This window comes from Anolis sagrei, chromosome 6 (assembly GCF_037176765.1).
Source record: "Anolis sagrei isolate rAnoSag1 chromosome 6, rAnoSag1.mat, whole genome shotgun sequence".
NCBI classification, from domain to species: Eukaryota; Metazoa; Chordata; class Lepidosauria; order Squamata; family Dactyloidae; genus Anolis; species Anolis sagrei.
Window position 1 is genome coordinate 95979711 of NC_090026.1, and position 20024 is coordinate 95999734.

General features: G+C 39.7%; 1 protein-coding gene across 1 annotated transcript; it reads left to right on the plus strand.

Moving 5' to 3' along the window:
• Positions 1-664: 664 nt before the first annotated feature.
• On the plus strand, positions 665-14543 carry AGR3 (anterior gradient 3, protein disulphide isomerase family member). Its single transcript, XM_060783435.2, has 7 exons — positions 665-794; positions 2332-2395; positions 4743-4795; positions 6765-6841; positions 7492-7555; positions 9053-9136; positions 14212-14543. Exons 1-7 carry the CDS (start codon positions 692-694, stop codon positions 14259-14261), a joined length of 495 nt encoding a protein of 164 aa, XP_060639418.1. The 5' UTR covers positions 665-691; the 3' UTR covers positions 14262-14543.
• The last annotated feature ends 5481 nt before the right edge of the window (positions 14544-20024 follow it).

Genomic DNA, 20024 nt, shown 5'->3' on the forward strand with positions numbered 1-20024 from the left:
AAACAAACAGAAAAGTAAAATATTCTTGTTCAGTTTGTATACACACACACACATACAATCTCAATCAGCAAAGTAACTGCTCCTCAATCCAATTAGTAAGCTATGACACGAAAATATGCAGGTTATAAAGCTCTATATTTTCCTTCGTTCTGCATTTCTTCCTTCTTCCAAAAAGTAGGAAGTGTTATGCTACTACTAATAATAATCATAATAATAAAACTTTGTTTATACCCCGCCACCATCTCCCCAAAGACTCGGGGTGGTTCACAAAAAGCACACAATAGTGCCACGACAAAAATTGCATACATTTACATAACAACATACATTTGCATAAAACAACATACATTTATATAAAACAGCATATTAATATAAAATCCAATAGATGCGGAAATGCTATAAAAAAACTGTGTACCGCCTCAGTCCTTAAAGTGCTAACATGAATAAAAATAAATAAAAAAGAAACAAAATATCAAAAAATCTAATTAGATTTCTGCTTCTTCTCTCCCTTCCCCATTTTTCTAAACTGTAGCTTCCCCTATGCTCTATTGCATTAGTTGTTATAATAGAAATTAATGTCTCTCTCAATATACTGTATAAATCAATATATCTCTGATCACATAGAAACAAACTTAAAGGATTTCTCTGTTTTCTATTATGAGGTGATCTTGAGGACAAGAAACAAAGAAAGAAGATGCATTCAGCACTGGGGTTGTCCTTCATGGTAATTGCGGTTTCCTCCAATTTTGCAATGGCGATCAAGAAGGAAAAAAGACTTCCCCAGACACTCTCAAGAGGTATAGTAGTTTCATTGTGCTCTTTGAATTCCTACACATTTAGTCACTATTCAAGGAATTTTACATATATTCAAAAGTCATACAGGAGATGCAAGGAGGAAATCTAACAAGGCATTGGTTAAAAAGATCATTTTTCTTTGGCAGAACTTTTGTTTACTGCTCCTTTTATTATGTTTTTAATGAGTCTTGATATTTTGGTAGTTTAAATGCACTTTTAAACTTTTTTTATGATGTGACGTTCGATTCTTTAGCTATGTTTGTTTTTACTGTTGTTTTACAGTTTTGCTCGTTTGAGTCCAGGACTGGGGAAAACGTGGGATATAAATAAATATAGACTAGCATCCTGTTAGTTATTTACAGCATCCTAAACTAATTTAGAACAAATTCCACTGTTTTCTTAGGAAGCAGAGCCATCAACATGCCCATTGTGCCATGTCTCTTAGGCACAATGATCATTATGACACTATACAACAAGACATTATGTAACACATCCTTATACATATCATCACAATTCAGCAAAAGGATTGCATTTCATGCCAGGGACATTGTCACATCATCATAAAGTTAAATACCGTAGGCTCTGATGTGGAATCTCAGTCAATATAAATCAATCAATGAACAGCTAGAATCCTCTATCTCAATATACATTGTGTAACTTACATATACTTAGTTGTGTTGCAGAGGCCCTAAGAAACCCTGTTAGTGAATTGTAAACATATGCGCCAGGACACTGTCAAGCATGTTCTATGTGCATTGGTACTCCATAGTGGTTCATATGAACCAATGCACAGCAAGACTGATGGACATTGATCTCAATGTCCTAATGTGAAAGAGCCCCATTGTTCATTAGTTGTATATCTGTCTCAGTGTGCATCTGTTATTTTGTTGGCTCCTGCACATCATAACATAACAGTAGTCCTTTACTGAATACAAACATTCTGCAACTACCAGGTTTTAAATCCCACGGATGAAAATCCAGTTATGAGGACATAAGTCTCCAAAATAGTTTAGCTAAATTGTTGAAATGGGAAGGTGGATTGAATTAAGTCAACAATGCTGTGTGATTATCTGCATTTGAATACAATCTTAAATATAATGACCACCAACATTTGATTATACCTGGATGCTATTTTGAACTGTGAGAAAACATGAATTTTAAAATATTTTAGCAAGTATTACATGCTCCTACTTCTATGTGTGGGCTTGCACATGTGCATGGTATGGGAATAAATGTGATGTAATATAAAGTGATCCTTACTGTATTAATTCAAGTTGGTTTGTTCCAGCTAGACCTATTGAGCTGATTGTTGACAGGTGAGGTAATACATAGTAAAGCCAACTAATTCAACAGGTCTACACTTGTTGTAAACTAACAGTACAATTTAGGCCCACAACAGACTGAATAACACAAAATAACTACTGGACAATCTCTATATATCCAACCGAAAGAAGTATCACTTTACAGATTTCAGTGTAAACTGAAATCCATACAAAAATATGTAGATAATAATCCCATAGGAATCTATTCTTGTTCTAGGATGGGGAGATGAAATAACCTGGGTACAAACTTATGAAGAAGGACTGTATCAAGCAAAGCAAAGGTATTATTGTCACTAAAAGCAATTTAATAGATGTTTGTTCTAAGAAAATGCTTTGCTCTTACAAAATGTTTGTTGTGATAGAATATACCTACTCAGCTACATCCTTGTGCAGGTCATACAGAAACAAGAAAAGACAATGGGTTTTAATTTATTAATAGTAGTTGTAGTTGTCCTCCTTCTTCTACTACTCCTCACTTTGATTTATGGCTATCCTATGAATGAGAGATCTTGAAGAGACATAAACTATCCTGTTCAAATCGTCCAGATTCGGGAGCATGGATTCCTTGACAGAGCCTATCTACCTGTAATGCCAACTTCCTCTTTTCCCATTTCCTTTACCAAGCATTAATGTGTTTTTCAGTCAGTCTTGTCATCGTATATCACATCCATAGAACAATAACCTCATTTTAGTCATTTACTCTAGTCATTTAGTCAGGCTTGATTTCTTCCAGCATTCTGTAATTCATGTCTTATTGAAATAATTATGGAGCAAACTGATTCGGGTCAATGCAATGCCACAGAATCATAGCTTACCAGGTGAACTTGGTAAGGGGTCAAAAGAAGTAAGGTATATGTATATCTGTTTTGGCTAGTTATATTTTAGTGTAAACAAAACATGGACAAGTGTGTGTTTGAGTTTTCAGACATGGATATTGTTGGAGACTTTTTCCTTGAGACAATATTCATAACACTGCAGCATGGTGGGGTAAGTGCAGCTATCTGGATGATTTCAGACTGCAGCTCCCAGTTGTCCAAGTCAGCATAGTCAATGATGGAGAATGTAGACATCTACAGGGAAGCAATTTGCTCATCTCTATATTATAAAATAAAAACCCATAGTAGGGGGCTGACATAAATTTGGACCTCATTCGGGAACTGTGAAGAGAATATGAAGGCATTTTTGTAGTACTTCTCCCCAGCCATGCTGACAGTTGCCTCCGTAGGCTTATTGGGTAGTGTGAGCAGAAATGTGAAAATTGATCCAACTTGTTTTCATTCTTCTACTTATAAATCCACCTGCATTCTTGTCCTATTCCAGTTCCAGGGGTGTTGTTTGGCTGAAATTGTCTTCCATCCCTCCAATTCTGTTATAGCAGTAACTTAAAATTTCAGTCCAATGTTTAGAGATATAATTTCACCATCCAAAGAAAATGGACAGGCAAAGTTCCTAATTGGGGGAACACACAACAAGAATTCTGGGAGTGAATGATTTTCAGTATCTCACTTTCTGAAATGCTAGAAGTTTGGGGAACTGACAGGCTTTCTGTCAGAAGCAATGTTCTTATTTCACCTTAATAATAATAATAATAATCATCATCTTTATTTATATACTGCCTTATCTCCTCAAGGGGACTCAGGGTAGTTTCCAACATATATGGCAAAACATTCAATTGCCAGAAAGTAAAACTGGACAGACAAATTAAGCATCATAAAACATAAAATCCTATTTAAACATTTTTTAAAAAAAAACCCAATTCCATTACAGATCCATGAGACAGGTCCAAAACACCAATGGTCAGGATTACAAAATAGACATGGTAACTATAAAAGAACTGAGCAAGGGATAGTGCAACAGTGTATCATAGAGCCGAGGAAGTGGATAAAGTGCAGAACAGAGTAATATCTGATGGCCTAGGGAAGGGCCTAGGGACTAATCATTCTTGAAAACCTTCTGGAGCATCCAGGTGTTCAGGTCCCAATGGAAGGAGAACAGTGTGGGGGCTTGCCTGATCTATTTGGGAAGGGAGTTCCAAAATTGAGGGGACACCACCAAGAAGGCCCTCTCCTTTGTCCCCACCACCCATGTTGTGATGGTGGCGGAAGCAAGAGGAGTTCCTCCCCGGCATAAGTTAGAGCCCACGCTGATTCATAGGGTAAGATCACGAAGATAGGGAGGGGCCAAACCATTTAGGGCTTTGTAGGTCATGACCTGCACCTTGAATTGGTACCGGCAACTTATCAGCAGCCAATTGAGCTGCTTTATTAGGGGCGTCATGTGCTTTTAGTTAGAAACTTTTCTCCCCATAGCCAGAGATATCATTTGTGGGAATGAGGGCATTGCCCCGTCAAATGAAAATTTTGTCTTTTGTCCCTCTCAAATAAAATTTACCTTCAAGCCCCAAATTTCTAGCATCACAGAGAGAAATTGTTTTGAAAACAATCCACAATTAGAGGACTTACATTTTCTGTATGTGTGTTCCTTTGGGAATTCTGCCAGCCTCCTTTTTAAATCCTCCTTTATTTCTTGCTAACATTTCCCCCTAATTGTTTCACTTCATGGCAATGATCTTGTATTACAAAGAAATGTTTTTGCATTCAATCTAATCTGTTTTTCTCTTTGAAAAAGTAATAAGCCACTGATGGTTATTCACCATTTGGAAGACTGTCAATATTGTCAAGGTAAAACATACTAGTTCATTTCAAATGACTTTCTCTACAATGTACATTAGACATAAACAATTCTTTGAACTCTCTGTTTTTTATGTTGAGATTTCAGTCCATAAATAGTCATTTCTTTTTACTATTGGAAAATAAGTGATTAGGAATACATGATTGCAACTAGAACCAATGCCAAATTTGCTGGTTTCACTTAGACTTTTATAGATACCAGCCCAAGAACCTTTTTGAGAATAAAATAATATTTTTTATTAAAAGATGGAGTAGCAGAGCTCAAGCAACCATTAGGAAAAAGAAAAGCAGCTGCCTTAAGCATAAATGGGACGGGAAGCGAAGAAAGTTGCTTATTTACTTTCCTACTAGAAATGCTGGCTGTGGATTCCAAAAGTACCTTCCCCAATTTCCTAAGCATGCTCTAAATTCCTAAGCAGGTTACTAAACTGATGTATAAGGAATTGTTCGCATTTTCCAACCACATAATAGTTGCAAAATTTTTAAGGACTACTAAAGTAGAAAAATACGTACGGAAGAAAGACTTTGTATTTCAACAAAATGGAACATGATACAAAGCAGATTTCTCTTAGGTGATACAGCATGAATTTACTATCAAGCCACAGACTGAATACTTTTCATCATTCATATTGTTCTGTCCTTATAGCTTTGTAACCAGATGCAGAGATGAGTGTGGTTGCTTAGCGTCCATCGCTGAAGAATTTGCTTGGAATAATGCTCTTTTTGTCTGCTTGGGCTCAATATTCTTCCCAAAGCCTAGAGGAAGAGGCCTTTCAGTTAAAACTTAAGATGGTTACCTAACTAGACACCAGTCACCATATCAGCTAGAAAAGAGCACATGAATAGACTTTTTGAGTCTGGATCTCCATTTTAGCTAATGAACTGATCACCCAACTATATGTTATGCATTGCCGATCCCATTGGGTGAATGTATTCATCTAGCAAAGTAGTCTGCTAGATGAATACATTCACCCAATGGTGAATTCCAGTAGAGATGGATTATATAACAACTAAGACAAGGTCAAAATTGGCAGTCATGGGCATCTAACAGAAATATTGGCATGGAAGGTTTGTGCCTGCATGTACTTCTAACTTTGAAATAAGAATTCCTTTGCAGATATTTATTGGGCTACATTGAGATTTAGAGCATATCGACACCATGCAAGTTAGCCTGATGTAAATCTGCCCTCAGTGAAGCCCACGATTCAGCAATTAATGCTGAGTCCTGGATCATAGTCTAAAGCGCCAAGGTTGCATTTGCCAAGTTGAGTTGTCACCTAAGTTGCTGCTGGTGGTACTCCTAGCCAGCCATAGACCTGATTGAGTTATCCATTCTAGCTCCTGGCCATTATGGATACTTTCTTTCAGCCTGCATGAGCACCCCATTCTGACATCAGCAGAGGCACCTGTAATGGCTAGGATCTCGGACAAATCTTGGTAGCTGAGTAGGAGTGGTGGTGGAAACATGAACATGATTTATTCCCCTTTTCTGTTCGGGCTGATTTGGACCTGATCAAGTTTTCCAGACTGCCCTGAAGCCCTAGGGTACTCCGGTTTCTAGCAAACTCTGGAGAATCATCTGCCTTTCTTAAAACAGGGCAAAGTTGGTGTAGAAATGAAAACATGGGATATCCATTGCAATCATGAAGACAGCTAGTGGTCCATTCATCCTTAGTGGGCCTGAGTTTTGGGCCCAGTGTAAATAAACCCTTAATTGTAGTTAGAGAAGACACAATGGATTTAATTGCTTTTGTATGACCTGCAACAATCCTTTGAATGAATTATATGTGTAGTTCTTAATACAGAATATATTATGTTTCACTGTCTTAAAATTGTAGAGAAAAACCCAGAACTAGGTCAAAATAACTAGATCTGTTACATATTGCTTCGATGAAACTGCATAATATTTTGGTTTGCTCTTTTTCCATTTGAAATTATGATCTTCTTTCATTTTCTGCAGCACTGAAGAAGGTTTTTGCAGAAAACCAAGAAATACAAGAGATGTGTCAGAACGATTTTGTCATGCTCAATCTCATGGTACAGAGAGATAATACATATATTACATCTACTATTCAGTGTGGGTGGGGTCATTGACAGATATCCAATTCAGTAGTATTTATTGAAATTGTTATTTATTTATTTATTTATTTATTTGCCATGTTTCTATTCTGCTCTTCTCAACCCCCGAAGGGGACTCAGAGCAGTGCACAAAGGCACAATTCGATGCCGTACTTTACATACAATACATATCTAATGAATAAAAAACATATATATTAAAGCACCCACTAAAAACATATCTATATTAAAATTATTAAAATCACATCATCCAATATTGTACTCCAGACCATTGCACCATTCCATGTTCACATATTGCACTTCATCAATATGCTTGGTCCCACATCCAAGTTTTCAATTTTTCCCTGAAAGTCAGGAGGGAGTGGGCTAATCTGATGTCACTAGGGAGGGAATTTAACAGTTGAGAGGCCACCACTGAGAAGGCCCTGTCTCTCGTCCCCACCAACCACACTTGCAAAGGAGGTGGGACGCATCTCCCCCAGAAGATCTTAATCTCTGAGATTGTTCATAGGGGGAGATGAGTTCAGATAGGTAAGCTAGGCTGGAACCATTTTAGGGCTTTATAGGCTGAAGCCAGCACTTTGAATTTAACCTTTAACTCTCCTTGCCAGCATGAAACCACAGACAAGAACTTGTCACCTGATGGGCAGTATGTGCCTCGAATTATGTTTGTAGGTATGTATCAAATACAGCTATCTATCTGACAATGGAAACTCTTGGCGGATGCTGTAGGTCAAATGTGGTCAAAGCATGGCCCCTAGATTTCACAAGAGCCACTGCAGCTCCTGGAGTCTTCCACTGAAATATTGTTAAGTTTATATTGGTCAAATTTATTCTTCATTTTAAATATTGTATTTATTTTTATTTTTATTTGCATTACAAATGAGATATGTGCAGTGTGCATTGGAATTTGTTCATTAGTTCACACAAACATTCTCCATCCATCTGCCACAGGCCCAGCCCAGCCTGTGTGTCAAATTTTAAAACACAGTATGACCCCTGTGTCCTAAAGTTTGCCCATGCCTGATATATACAACATATAATATATAATCATTTATTGGGGCTCCATGAGAAACTTTTGCTTCAAAATGGGTTCCACAGCTGAAAAAGTTTGAGAACTCCTGCTGTAGTACATTTACTTGTTAACTGGCTAGGAGGATCACATGTAGTTTAATACCCATTAGATCTAGGCAGCATACCCAGAAAGTGGATGAATGATGGAAATTGCAGTCTGAAAACAGGTAGAAACAATTTTTATCTAGTTTTGTCCTAGCTGACTCTAACATCAGTCTCATTTGCCATAAGTTAATGACATTTATAAAGTGCTGCTGGGATATCTTCTTTTTCACAATACCTGGTTGTAACATATGGCAAGAATTTCACAACAGTGCCAGCTCATGAATCTGCAACAAAAGCTAGGGTTACTTCACTCATCACTGATCATTGTTACCGAGAAAGTTATGCCCAGTAAAACAGAATTAATGCAATCATTTTAAAATTCAATTACATTTCTCAGTGTTCCAGCTGATGCATAAAATACATCAAGCAGAAACTGCTGGACTGCCTACTAATAGCAATGTTAACATAAAACTGATATATGTGCAGTATTTCTCTACAATTTTTTTCTGCTGGACCTTCTATCAGAGACACTGTACTAAACCAAATATCAACCATAACTAAAATGTTGTTATATTCCTTCAGTTCACTTCTGACTGCCCTATTTCAAGGTTTGGCACAATTTGTTCAGAGGTGGTTTGTCTTTGCCTTCCTCTGAGGCCATGAGAATGTGACTTGCCCAAGGTCAACCAATGGGTGTCCAACCGGGGATTCAAACCTTTGTCTCCAGCGTTAATGTCCACTATATCATTTTGACTCACAAAATAGACCCACCAAAATCAGTAGGCCATAGGTTAGTCATAACCTTCAAATCCTTTTCATTTCAATAAGTCTGCTTCAGGCAGAACTAACTGGTAACTTCCTATAGCTCCTCTCACTTGCAAAACATCAAAGTATGGGTTGGCTGGATAGCAAATAGGTATCAGACCTTTATACTAAATAACACTAAAATTAATGTAATTAAAATATCATCAAACTTCTAATTCACTAATCTATCTGAAATCAAAATAAGATGCTATAACGTCAGATGTGATAACATTTTGTTTGTTTTCCTAGATCCTTCTCTCACTGTGAGAGCAGATATCACAGGAAGATACTCTAACCGACTCTACACTTATGAGCCGCAAGACCTGCCAGTGTGTATGTTTTTTTCATAATTAATTTTATGTCTGTGTTGCCCATATTAGAGGCTCTCATGTTAGGCCTCCACCCAGGGCTGGCCCTACCATTAGGCAACGTGAGGAAACAGATTCCTTTTTGTTAACTTGAAAAGGCAGGAAATTATTGGTTTTATTTTATAATGTATTCTTAGAATTCTAAGTCTCACTCAGCTACCATGATTCTGGATTGTTCAATGTGTAAAATAGTGCATACCGTCAATTTCTTCAGTTCCTCCAGTAGAAATTCATGTTGTTTGCAAAGATGAGATTTGTGCAGTCTGAAAGAAGATATTCTTCTTAGTACGTATTCCACCGGTATAGAACAACAGCTGAAGCCAAATCATATTAACAATAGAAACAGCAATCACTTTGTTACTTGAACAGAGCCCACAATCATATACCCACTGATTTGGAATTAATTCCCAATGAACTCACTCCCAACTTCCACTTCTGTTATTTTGTGTCTTCATGTCATTTTTTGCTTGTGGTGACCATAAACTGAACCTCTATTGGTTTTCTTGGCAAGATTTCGGGGAAGGGGAAGGAAGTGTCTGAGGCTGAGAGTGTGATTTCCCCAAGGTCACAAATGGGGGACTTGAACCCTAGTCTTCCAGAAACCTAGTCTAACACTCAAACCACAAAACCATACTGGCTCTCTGCTAAACAATACTTCAGCTGTAAATGCAGAACACTGTACAAGGGAGCAGTAGTAGAGCCGCCACCAGGCTCACTGTTGTCCCAACTAGGGTGTTGTTGTTGTTGTTGTTGTTGTTGTTGTTATTATTATTATTATTATTATTATTATTATTATTATTTATACCCCACTTTATCTCCCCAAAGAGACTCAAGGCAGCTTGACATAAAAGAATTAGTATACAATTTAAAATCTACAAATATGCAACCATTAAAATAGAATTACAAACAAACAGCACTTAAAAAATCATAGTTAAAATCCATCAAACATATTCAAAGTTTAAAACCACAGCAACCTTGACTAGATCTTAAATACCTCCATCTTTAAAAGCCTGTCTGAATAGAAAGGTTTTAACATGCTGCCAGAAGGACAGCAGGGAGGGGACCATTCTGGCTTCCCTGAGCAGGGAGTTCCAGAGTCAAGGGGCAGCCACCAAGAAGGCCTGCTCTCTCATTCCCACTAACAGAGCTTGAGATGGAGGTGGGAGCAAGAGAAGAGCCTCTCCTGAAGATCTCATGACCTGGGTAGGTTTGTACAAGGGGTGTGGTCAGCCAAATAGCCTGGACCTGAACAATATAGGGCTTTAAAGGTCATAACCAACACTTTGAATTCTGCCTCGTAACAGACTAGCAACCAGTGGAACTGCTGCAACGGGGGGGGGGGGGGGGGGAGGGTATGGTTTGTCTGCTCCCTGTAGCCAGCCCCAGTTAGCAACCTAGCTGCATCTCTTTGGACCAGCTGAAGTTTCCGATCACTCTTCAGAGACAGTCCCACATAGTGCATGTTACAGTAATCCAGGTGGGATGTAACTAAGGCACTGTAGCCAGATCTGTTTTCCCAAGGAACAGGTGTAGTTGGCACACAAGTTTTAATAGTGTAAAGGCCCTCTTGGTCACTGCTGACATCTGGGCCTCCAGGTTCAGTGCCAAGTTCAGGAGAACCCCCAAACTGTGGACCTGTCTCTTCAGGGGGCAGTGTGATCTCATCCAACACAGGCTGAATCCCTTCTGACTGACCAGGAGTACCTCTGTCTTGTCTGGATTAAGTTTCAATTTGTTTACCCTCACCCAGCCCATGGCAGGTACTGGTTTAAGGTGAGGACAGTTTCCTTGTCACAAGGAAACGCTGAGCAGCATTCCGTGGACACAGATACTAAAAGGACAAGGGAGTTACAGACTGATGGGAATTTCTCAAGAGTGAAATACTCAAGGCGCAATTGCAAACCGTGCCAACAAAGAGAAAAAATAGGACAAGTGCAAAGAAGCCAGAATGGATGTCCAAAGAACTTCTAACTGTGCTAAGACACAAAAGAGACATGCACAAGAAGTGGAAAAAGGGAGAAATCACCAAAGAAGAATTCAAACAAATAGCCAACACCTGTAGGGAAAAGGTCCGCAAGGCTAAAGCAAAAAACGAGCTCAGACTTGCCAGGGACATTAAAAACAATAAAAAGGGCTTCTATTCTTATGTCAGTAGAAAAAGGAAAAACAAGGAGGCGATAGGACCTCTTCGAGGAGAAGATGGGGCAATGCTGACAGGGGATAGGGAAAAGGCAGAACTACTTAATGCCTTCTTTGCCTCGGTCTTCTCACAAAAAGAGAGTCTTCAACCTCAGCAAGATGGAGTGGATGAGGGATTGGAGGACACCCAACCCCAAATTGGGAAAGAAGTCGTCCAGGAATACCTGGCCGCTCTTAATGAGTTCAAGTCCCCAGGGCCAGATCAACTACACCCCAGAGTATTGAAGGAACTAGCGGAAGTCATTTCGGAACCATTGGCAACCATCTTTGAGAGTTCTTGGAGAACGGGAGAAGTTCCAGCAGATTGGAGGAGGGCCAATGTGGTCCCAATCTTCAAGAAGGGAAAAAAGGATGACCCAAACAACTACCGTCCGATCAGCCTCACGTCGATACCGGGCAAGATTCTTGAAAAGATTGTTAAGGAAGCGGTCTGCAAACACTTAGAAACAAATGCAGTCATCGCTAATAGTCAACATGGATTTATCAAAAACAAGTCATGCCAGACTAATCTGATCTCTTTCTTCGATAGAGCTACAAGCTGGGTAGATGCGGGGAATGCCATGGATGTAGCATACCTGGATTTCAGTAAGGCCTTCGACAAGGTCCCCCATGACCTTCTGGCAAGGAAACTAGTCCAATGTGGGCTAGGCAAAACTATGGTGAGGTGGATCTGTAATTGGTTAAGTGGACGAACACAGAGAGTGCTCACTAATGCTTCCTCTTCATCTTGGAAAGAAGTGACAAGTGGAGTGCCGCAGGGTTCCGTCCTGGGCCCGGTCCTGTTCAACATCTTTATTAATGACTTAGATGAAGGGCTAGAAGGCATGATCATCAAGTTTGCAGACGACACCAAATTGGGAGGGATAGCCAATAGTCCAGAGGACAGGAGCAGGATTCAAAACGATCTTGACAGATTAGAGAGATGGGCCAAAACTAACAAAATGAAGTTCAACAGTGACAAATGCAAGATACTCCACTTTGGCAGAAAAAATGAAATGCAAAGATACAGAATGGGTGACGCCTGGCTCGAGAGCAGTACGTGTGAAAAAGATCTTGGAGTCCTTGTGGACAACAAGTTAAACATGAGCCAACAATGTGATGTGGCGGCAAAAAAAGCCAATGGGATTTTGGCCTGCATCAATAGGAGCATAGTGTCTAGATCTAAGGAAGTCATGCTACCCCTCTATTCTGCTTTGGTTAGACCACATCTGGAATATTGTGTCCAATTCTGGGCACCACAATTCAAGAGAGATATTGACAAGCTGGAATGTGTCCAGAGGAGGGCGACTAAAATGATCAAGGGTCTGGAGAACAAGCCCTATGAGGAGCGGCTTAGGGAACTGGGCATGTTTAGCCTGAAGAAGAGAAGGCTGAGAGGAGATATGATAGCCATGTATAAATATGTGAGAGGAAGCCACAGGGAGGAGGGAGCAAGCTTGTTTTCTGCTTCCTTGGAGACTAGGACGCGGAACAATGGCTTCAAAATACAAGAGAGGAGATTCCATCTGAACATTAGGAAGAACTTCCTGACTGTGAGAGCCGTTCAGCAGTGGAACTCTCTGCCCTGGAGTGTGGTGGAGGCTCCTTCTTTGGAAGCTTTTAAGCAGAGGCTGGATGGCCATTTGTCAGGGGTGATTTGAATGCAATATTCCTGCTTCTTGGCAGGGGGTTGGACTGGATGGCCCATGAGGTCTCTTCCAACTCTTTGATTCTATGATTCTATGATTCTAGGTGCAAAGGAGTAGTAGAGTTGGGTGTCATCTGCATTTAGATGGCACCGTACCCCAAAACTCCAGATGGATACACCCATTCAATCAATAGTCAACATATAGGTAAATCGAATTGATTTAATGAGTCTACTATATGCAGGAGGCTGCCCTTGATTAACTTATTGGTCTGAGGTGTTGTCACAGTCCTTCAAACAGTATCAAAATAAGCTCCGTCTGCCAGTCTGATAGAATTCTGTATGGGGGGAAAAGAAATACCTTCTTGTCCTTCCCTTGCTTCTGGGCTAGGTCTGCCTCTGAATCTAGGGAAGTTCCCCACTGGAATGCCTAGGACAACTAACAATTTAGTTTATTTTCACAAACATCTGTAACAGCCCTTCCTCATTTTTTGACTGAAATTCTTATCTATTTTACTTGTAGATCTTATGGTTGTTTTAAATCTTATATCTTTATGGTGTTTAATATTTTTCATTCTTCTTGTCTTACTTGCTAAGTCACTATGGTAAGGTTCAACATTATTTCCAGGTATCTTAATGAGTGAAATTATGGGTTATTTAATTATATTATGTACTATATCTACTCGAATCTAACCCTTACGGGTTTTTTGTTTGTTTTTTTGCTAAATTACCTTCTTAAAATGAGGGTGCACATCAGATAAGCATAATAGGGTAATCTTAGTGCTGAGCTAAAACAATAGAGGAAGCTGCTTCAAGAGGACCAGAAGCTTCAATTTGAGGGATGTCACCTGTAATTTAATTGTCATAGCTCAATGCTATGTAATCCTGGGATTTGTATTTCTATGAGGCATCCATACCCTTTGGAAGAGAAAGCTCAAGGCCTTGTAAAACTACAATCCCTATGAATTCATAGCATTGAACCAAGGCAGTTAAAGTGGATTCATTTTACAGCATTTTACAGCATAGATGCACCCGGTTCCAACACATTACTTTATTCAGCAAATACTTTTGTTAGTTTAAGGGTTTTGAAAATGGAGGTGCATATTAGATTTGACAGCACATTAGACTCGAGTATATATGGATATATTTCTTGTCATGATTTTCTAGAATTATTATGCTACCTCATCAACATTCACTTTACTGTATTCTTTTTGCAGTGATAGAGAATATGAAGAAAGCATTACGCCTCATTCAGACTGAACTTTAAGTGGGAGCTATGACATTGTCACCACCACTCTCCAACAATGTGAACCAAGGAGAACCACCTGCTAGGGGTGTACAAACAACACAGTTCTCTTCTTTACCTGCTGTTATCTGCTGTTATCTCATGCAAAGGTTTATCTCACATTACAATTGTTATAATGACAGACTTCAGCCAGTGAGAAAGAAGGTCCAGCCCAACTCTGCACTACAGAGCCCATCATTTCATATTAGATGAAAGACACCATAGCGATCTTTAAATACCTCTTAGATGCAGCTATCTTACAAGTATGTCGGACCCCCCATGAAACTGAAAAAAATGTAAAGAAAAAAGTTGGGTTTTTTACCTAATAAAACACGTCTCTGGGAAGCACTGCATCCTCTAGTATGATTCTACAGTTAACTTCCACCAGACATTGACCATAAAATCACAATGGAGAACCTAGAGATTCCTCGAGAAACATTTTATCTAGAAATCTCTAGGTTCTCCAGCATGTCTTTCCGGAAATTGATCATATAATTCAGGTCTGCACAACCTTTGGTCCTCCAGGTCCTTCCAGACACCCCAGCCAGCTTGTCCAAAGGTCAGGAATTCTGGGAGCTGAATCCAAAACCTCTAGAGCGCCATAGGTTGTGCAGGCCTGATATACCTAGAGATTTCTATAACGAACATTTTAATCAAATCTGCAAAAGTAAAATCCACAAATATGTCAGGCCAACCGTACATGGAATTGTACCACATGGATATCATTTGAGTTTTGACAAGTTCATTCAAATTGTATGTATGTTAAGATAGAACAGCAAGGTTGCTCAGTGATTTTATAGGTAGATTTATAAATATAGGTGTATTTTTATAGATTTATCAATTTTTATAAATAGTTTTTGTTAAGTTTACATAGTTGGTTAAAGTAGAGTTTCTGTGTGAGAGTAGCTTAAAACAGAAACCCTCATTTTGCTAGAATGCAGAAACAGTTTCTTAACACACAATTCTAGGCATGTTTATTCAGAAGAAAAACTCATTTTCAGAAGTGTTGGTGGTGGTGGTAAATCCTTAGAATTAGCTTTAAGATCTCAGCCTTTGTTGGTTCCGAAGTGATTGACTGGATTTTCTGCATATCATCTGGATTATGTTTTATATTGTTTGTGACGTTGCTAAAATAATAAACTTCAGTCAAATTCTTCAGTTGCCTGTGGAGTCTGTGGAGTTAGTTTAATAATCTATTACATTTTCAGCTGTTTTAGTTTTTGCGGACCACTGGTGGTCTTTGGGCAACAGGTTGGAAGCCACCGTTTTAAAGGAAGGAAAGGGGGCAAGGGAGGAGAGGATGGCACTCTTCCCTGTAGGCTCCTTGATCAGAACCTTACTGAAAGGGATCTTTGGATCTGTTTTTTAAATTTGGAATAAACATTGATTTCTAGGTTTATTTCCGGTTAAACTGCGTTATCCCAAGACATCCTCAGAATAATGCACGCCCTTCATTGCATTATAGTGCAGTGTTGGTGGGACATCATTTAACATTCATGAGTCATATTGACTCCACCCCAATTCACATTTTAATCCTACAGAGGAGTGTTTTATTTATAATCTATTCAGAACTAAAACTCTAATGTATGCATCTATACTGTAGAATTAATGCAGTCTGACACCACCAACTTCCATGGCTCAATGCTATGGAAACCTGAGATCTGTAGTTTGGGAAAGCACCAGCATTCCTGAGCAGAGAAGGCAAAAGCCCTTGTGAAATTACAGCTCTCATGATTCCATGGCATTGAACTATAGCAGTTAAAGTAGTGTCAATCTGCACTAAGATACCGACTTTTAAACCTGTAGGCAATGTTTCCCACATTTCATCTAGTTGCCATGTATAGGTCTATTTTATAGGCAAAACATGCCCTGGTAAATCTATTGCTTTTTACTACTACAGTATATGTCTTTAGATTCCAGAAAGTGCTAAGTATCAGGACAAAAAAAGTGTCATATCCCTCTCCCCACATTTACAATGATTTTGAAAGGCATGGCACATTGTTATTGTCCATAAATTGGTCCCATGGGGTTAGGGTGGGAGGACAAAAGTAACCAAAACCAATAAGTGTATTTCAATAAGCTACATTTGAACATTTTTAATGAGTAATAACAACGAAACAGAAACACATAACTGAGTCACAGAATTGAATTACTTCTAAAAATGTGGTATGTGGTTGTTTAAATATACCAATCCAAAAGTTTTAATATGAAAAACTTTAGAAATTCTTCAAACAAATAATTACAACTGATTTCGTCTCGATCTTCAGTATTTAAACACAGAATAATGCTTTTCATGCAAACAGAGATGTTTGATGGAATTATGAATTATGTCATTATATCTTACTTTTTCATTTTACAATTTAACATAGAAGAACAGTACTATTGTTTTTTATTTGTTCAGTCACTTCCAACTCTTCATGACCTCATGGACCAGTCCACGCCAGTCCAAGATATATAGTACAGAACAGTACTATATATCTTATATAGAATCAATAAAGTGCAGTTTCCTATCAGTACCACAGAGGGGCACTGTACTTATACTAAGTATTTTTACAGGTAGAGATTAATGCATTTAGAAAGGGCTACACAGCTTTGTACTGAACAGAATTCTTCTTGCTTGTCTGAAGTTTTTTCAGTAACTTCATTTAATCCTCTAATTGTCTAACGTTCCTTATTAGCAAAAATGCCTTGAAGTCCTTCAGAGATCCTGGAAAACCATGTCATTGCGATGTGTTCAACTACAGTTGTTGTATCCAACTTTTGGTTTTCCTGGTGGGTTCTGACTTCAAGTCCCACCATTTCTGACAGTTGGCCAAATTGATTGAGGCTTCTGAGAGATGAAGTCCCAAACATCTTAAGGACCAGAGGTTGGAAAGCACTGAGCTACAGGAACATAGTTGGACACTTCTCTCCCCTAAACTCTTCACTGCCCAGTAAATGGTCCTGGGAAGGGGCAGTTGTAGAAAGTGAAAGGTGGGTTATTGAGATAGAGTTCACACAGTAAGCAATTATCCCCCCCCCCACTTTTGAATGTTTTTAATGTTTGAAGATATTGGGCCTAACATATGCATAAGACATATACTTTGTGATCTGCGTGTATTCGCAAAGAACCTCATCCCACAGATTTTGGGCTTCGTTTCCATGTGCTTTGAAAACAGAATCCCACAGGAGTCCCATGGAGGCCATCACAGGACATGGGCACTTCTGCTGGAACTCTTGTGTGAAAACGGAGCCCTGAATGCGTCTTGAGGAGTCAGGTGCCTTCCGACTCCAAACAGGGAAAAGCGAGGGAAAGAAGGACCTTGATGGGGAAAGGACATAGTATAGCTAGTCATTCCAGAAGACTGACCTTGACAGGAGGGAACAGAGTAAAATGGTTCCCTCCGCTTTCCCCCTGCTCATGGGATGAGATTTGAAGAAATGCAATGTCAAACTAATTTGCTGGTTTTAAAGCAGAAATTTGCACATACCCCCCCCCCCCCAATAATTCCTTCCCATTGATTACACTACTTAGGTAAGAGTTACTTAAAATAGCAAGAAAATCAAGGGTTCCCCAACCATTTTACAACACAAAATGTTTCCAAGATACTAGAAAGCCTTGCTGTTGTGTGTCTTCAAGTAATTTCTGATTCATGGTTTCCCTAAAGTGAACCTATTCTTGACAAGATTTGTTCAGTGGCCTTTGCCTTCTGCTTAGGCCGAGATAAGTTTGAGTTGCCTAAGGTCAGCCAATGGGTTTCTATGGGCAAACAAGAATTTGAATTGTGTTCTCTAGAGTCATAGTCCAGTATTTAAACCACCACACCATGTTCACCCCAATTAACCAAAGATGCAATCCTGGAAATACCTGAAAGAGTATTGAAAGTGTGAGTTGATGTGGACTCATTATCGATGCACCCATAAATATACTAGAATGGTACCCTCCTCTGATTCTGATGTAGGCATGCATAGACCATTCTATTTCAGCAGACCTTTAAACTCTGACAGCTTAGGGAAAATAAGCAACCTTGAGTCCCACACTAGGGACAAGATAGAATAAAAATAAAGAGTAGGGGAGGTCAGCCCCAATGAATTTGCAGAATCCTAATCCTCCCTCCCTCTCTCTCTCTCTCTCTCTCTCTATATATATATATATATATAGTTTATTTCTACCATACATCTCTTTGAGGAAGATAATTCAACTTTCACTCTATCATCTTTACAGCAATCCTATGAGAGTGACCAGACTGGGAAAGAGTGGCTGATCCAAGGTTGCGCTAGGAGTACATCTGCCCTGACCATTTGATGCAGCTACAAAACACACATCCAACAAGCATGCTGCATTATGAATTACAACCTGTAAACTTACAAAGTGCATTAAGCAGTTGGGAGATGTCTGAGTTAACCTCTTATGAGCTTCATCAAGGTACAAATATAAATCAAATCACATAGTGAAATTGGCTATTCAGAATTGTGCTTTACAGACACCCTCCTGCATTGGAGCACTTTGTAAAAGTTGGAAGTGGGACTGGGAGGAGAACAGGAGCTACAAAAAAAGTGCATGGCTGGGCAGAAGGAGGTTAAATTACCACCTGGGATGGGCAAATGATTTACACCTAGTGCAAACTACCCACATTTACTCAAATCTAGTGCACCATCAAATCTAATGCGCCCCTCAGTTTTCAAGACCCTGAAACCAAAAAAGAAAGAAAAGGATTCACTGACAAATACAGTATGCAGAAGTGCTCTCTTTGTAATTTATTCCAAAAAGGTGTTGTTGCTGTGAGCTTAGAATTTCTTTTTTGAAATAAAAAGTGCTAGATCACCAAATCTTCCGCCAGTTGAGAGTAATACCAGAAAATCAGGCAACCCTTCCCTCAAGGAAGCTTGAAAGAAAAGTAAAAGAAAGGGAAAGAGAATGGAAAGAACTTACAAGAAGGAAGGGGAAAAAGAAAAGGTAGAGAGAAGGGAAGGGTGGAAGGGAGAGAGAAACAAGGAAAGGAGCTCTGTGGTGTTGGAGCCAAGGCCAGCTCTGCTGATGGGGAGGCCCCAGTGAGCCAGGGTGAAGGAGGCTGCCTTCACCTCCTCTTCTTGTGGCAAACAACCTTGGCAAGACAACAGCCCTAGCAAGCCAAGGAGGCAGCTCTTCCACCACAGCTGTGACTGCCTTTGCCTCTTTCTCCTCGGCTCTTGGGGCCTGTGGCGGGTGGCCAGGGAAGGAGCCGGTCCTGGCAGGGTGATGGTCCCAGCAAATCAAGGAGGCCACTCTTCCTCCACCTTTGCAGCCACCTTCTCCTCTTCCTCATTGACTCCTGGTGCCTGCAGCATGTGGCTGGTGAAGGAGCTGGCCCTGGCAGGGTGGTAGTCCTGACAAGCTAACCAGTAAGCAGTGAGGCCCGTTACCACATTACATGAATCTAAGTTTTGGCAGGGCCATTTAGCCAAAAAAGGGGCACATTAGAATCACATAAATATGATATCGCTTCCCTCTCCCCACCTCCACCTTTTATTCCTCCAGATCACTGGGACAAATATCCCTGGGAAATGGGGGGGGGGGGGGGGAGAGAGAGAGAGAGGCAGAAAGAACCTGCATAGCGTTTGAGGCTAGGTTCTGTGGTTCATGAAAACACCTCCCTGGTCTCATACCTGTTCCAGACATGTCAATCTAAGAATCCACACAGCAAATCCAGTTTCTCCCAAATCATCTCCAAACTAAACTATGTGGTCAGTGTAGAAGAATCTTAAGTTCTATTGCCCAGTGGAGTT

What these genes read in the sequence shown, in the direction of transcription:
- AGR3 (XM_060783435.2), top strand. Translation starts at nt 692, where the DNA reads ATGCATTCAGCACTGGGGTTGTCCTTCATGGTAATTGCGGTTTCCTCC. An exon ending in CTGTATCAAGCAAAGCAAAG is followed by an intron (nt 2,396 to 4,742) that starts GTATTATTGTCA and finishes TCTTTGAAAAAG; the next exon opens with TAATAAGCCACTGATGGTTA. An exon ending in GCCTCGAATTATGTTTGTAG is followed by an intron (nt 7,556 to 9,052) that starts GTATGTATCAAA and finishes TTGTTTTCCTAG; the next exon opens with ATCCTTCTCTCACTGTGAGA.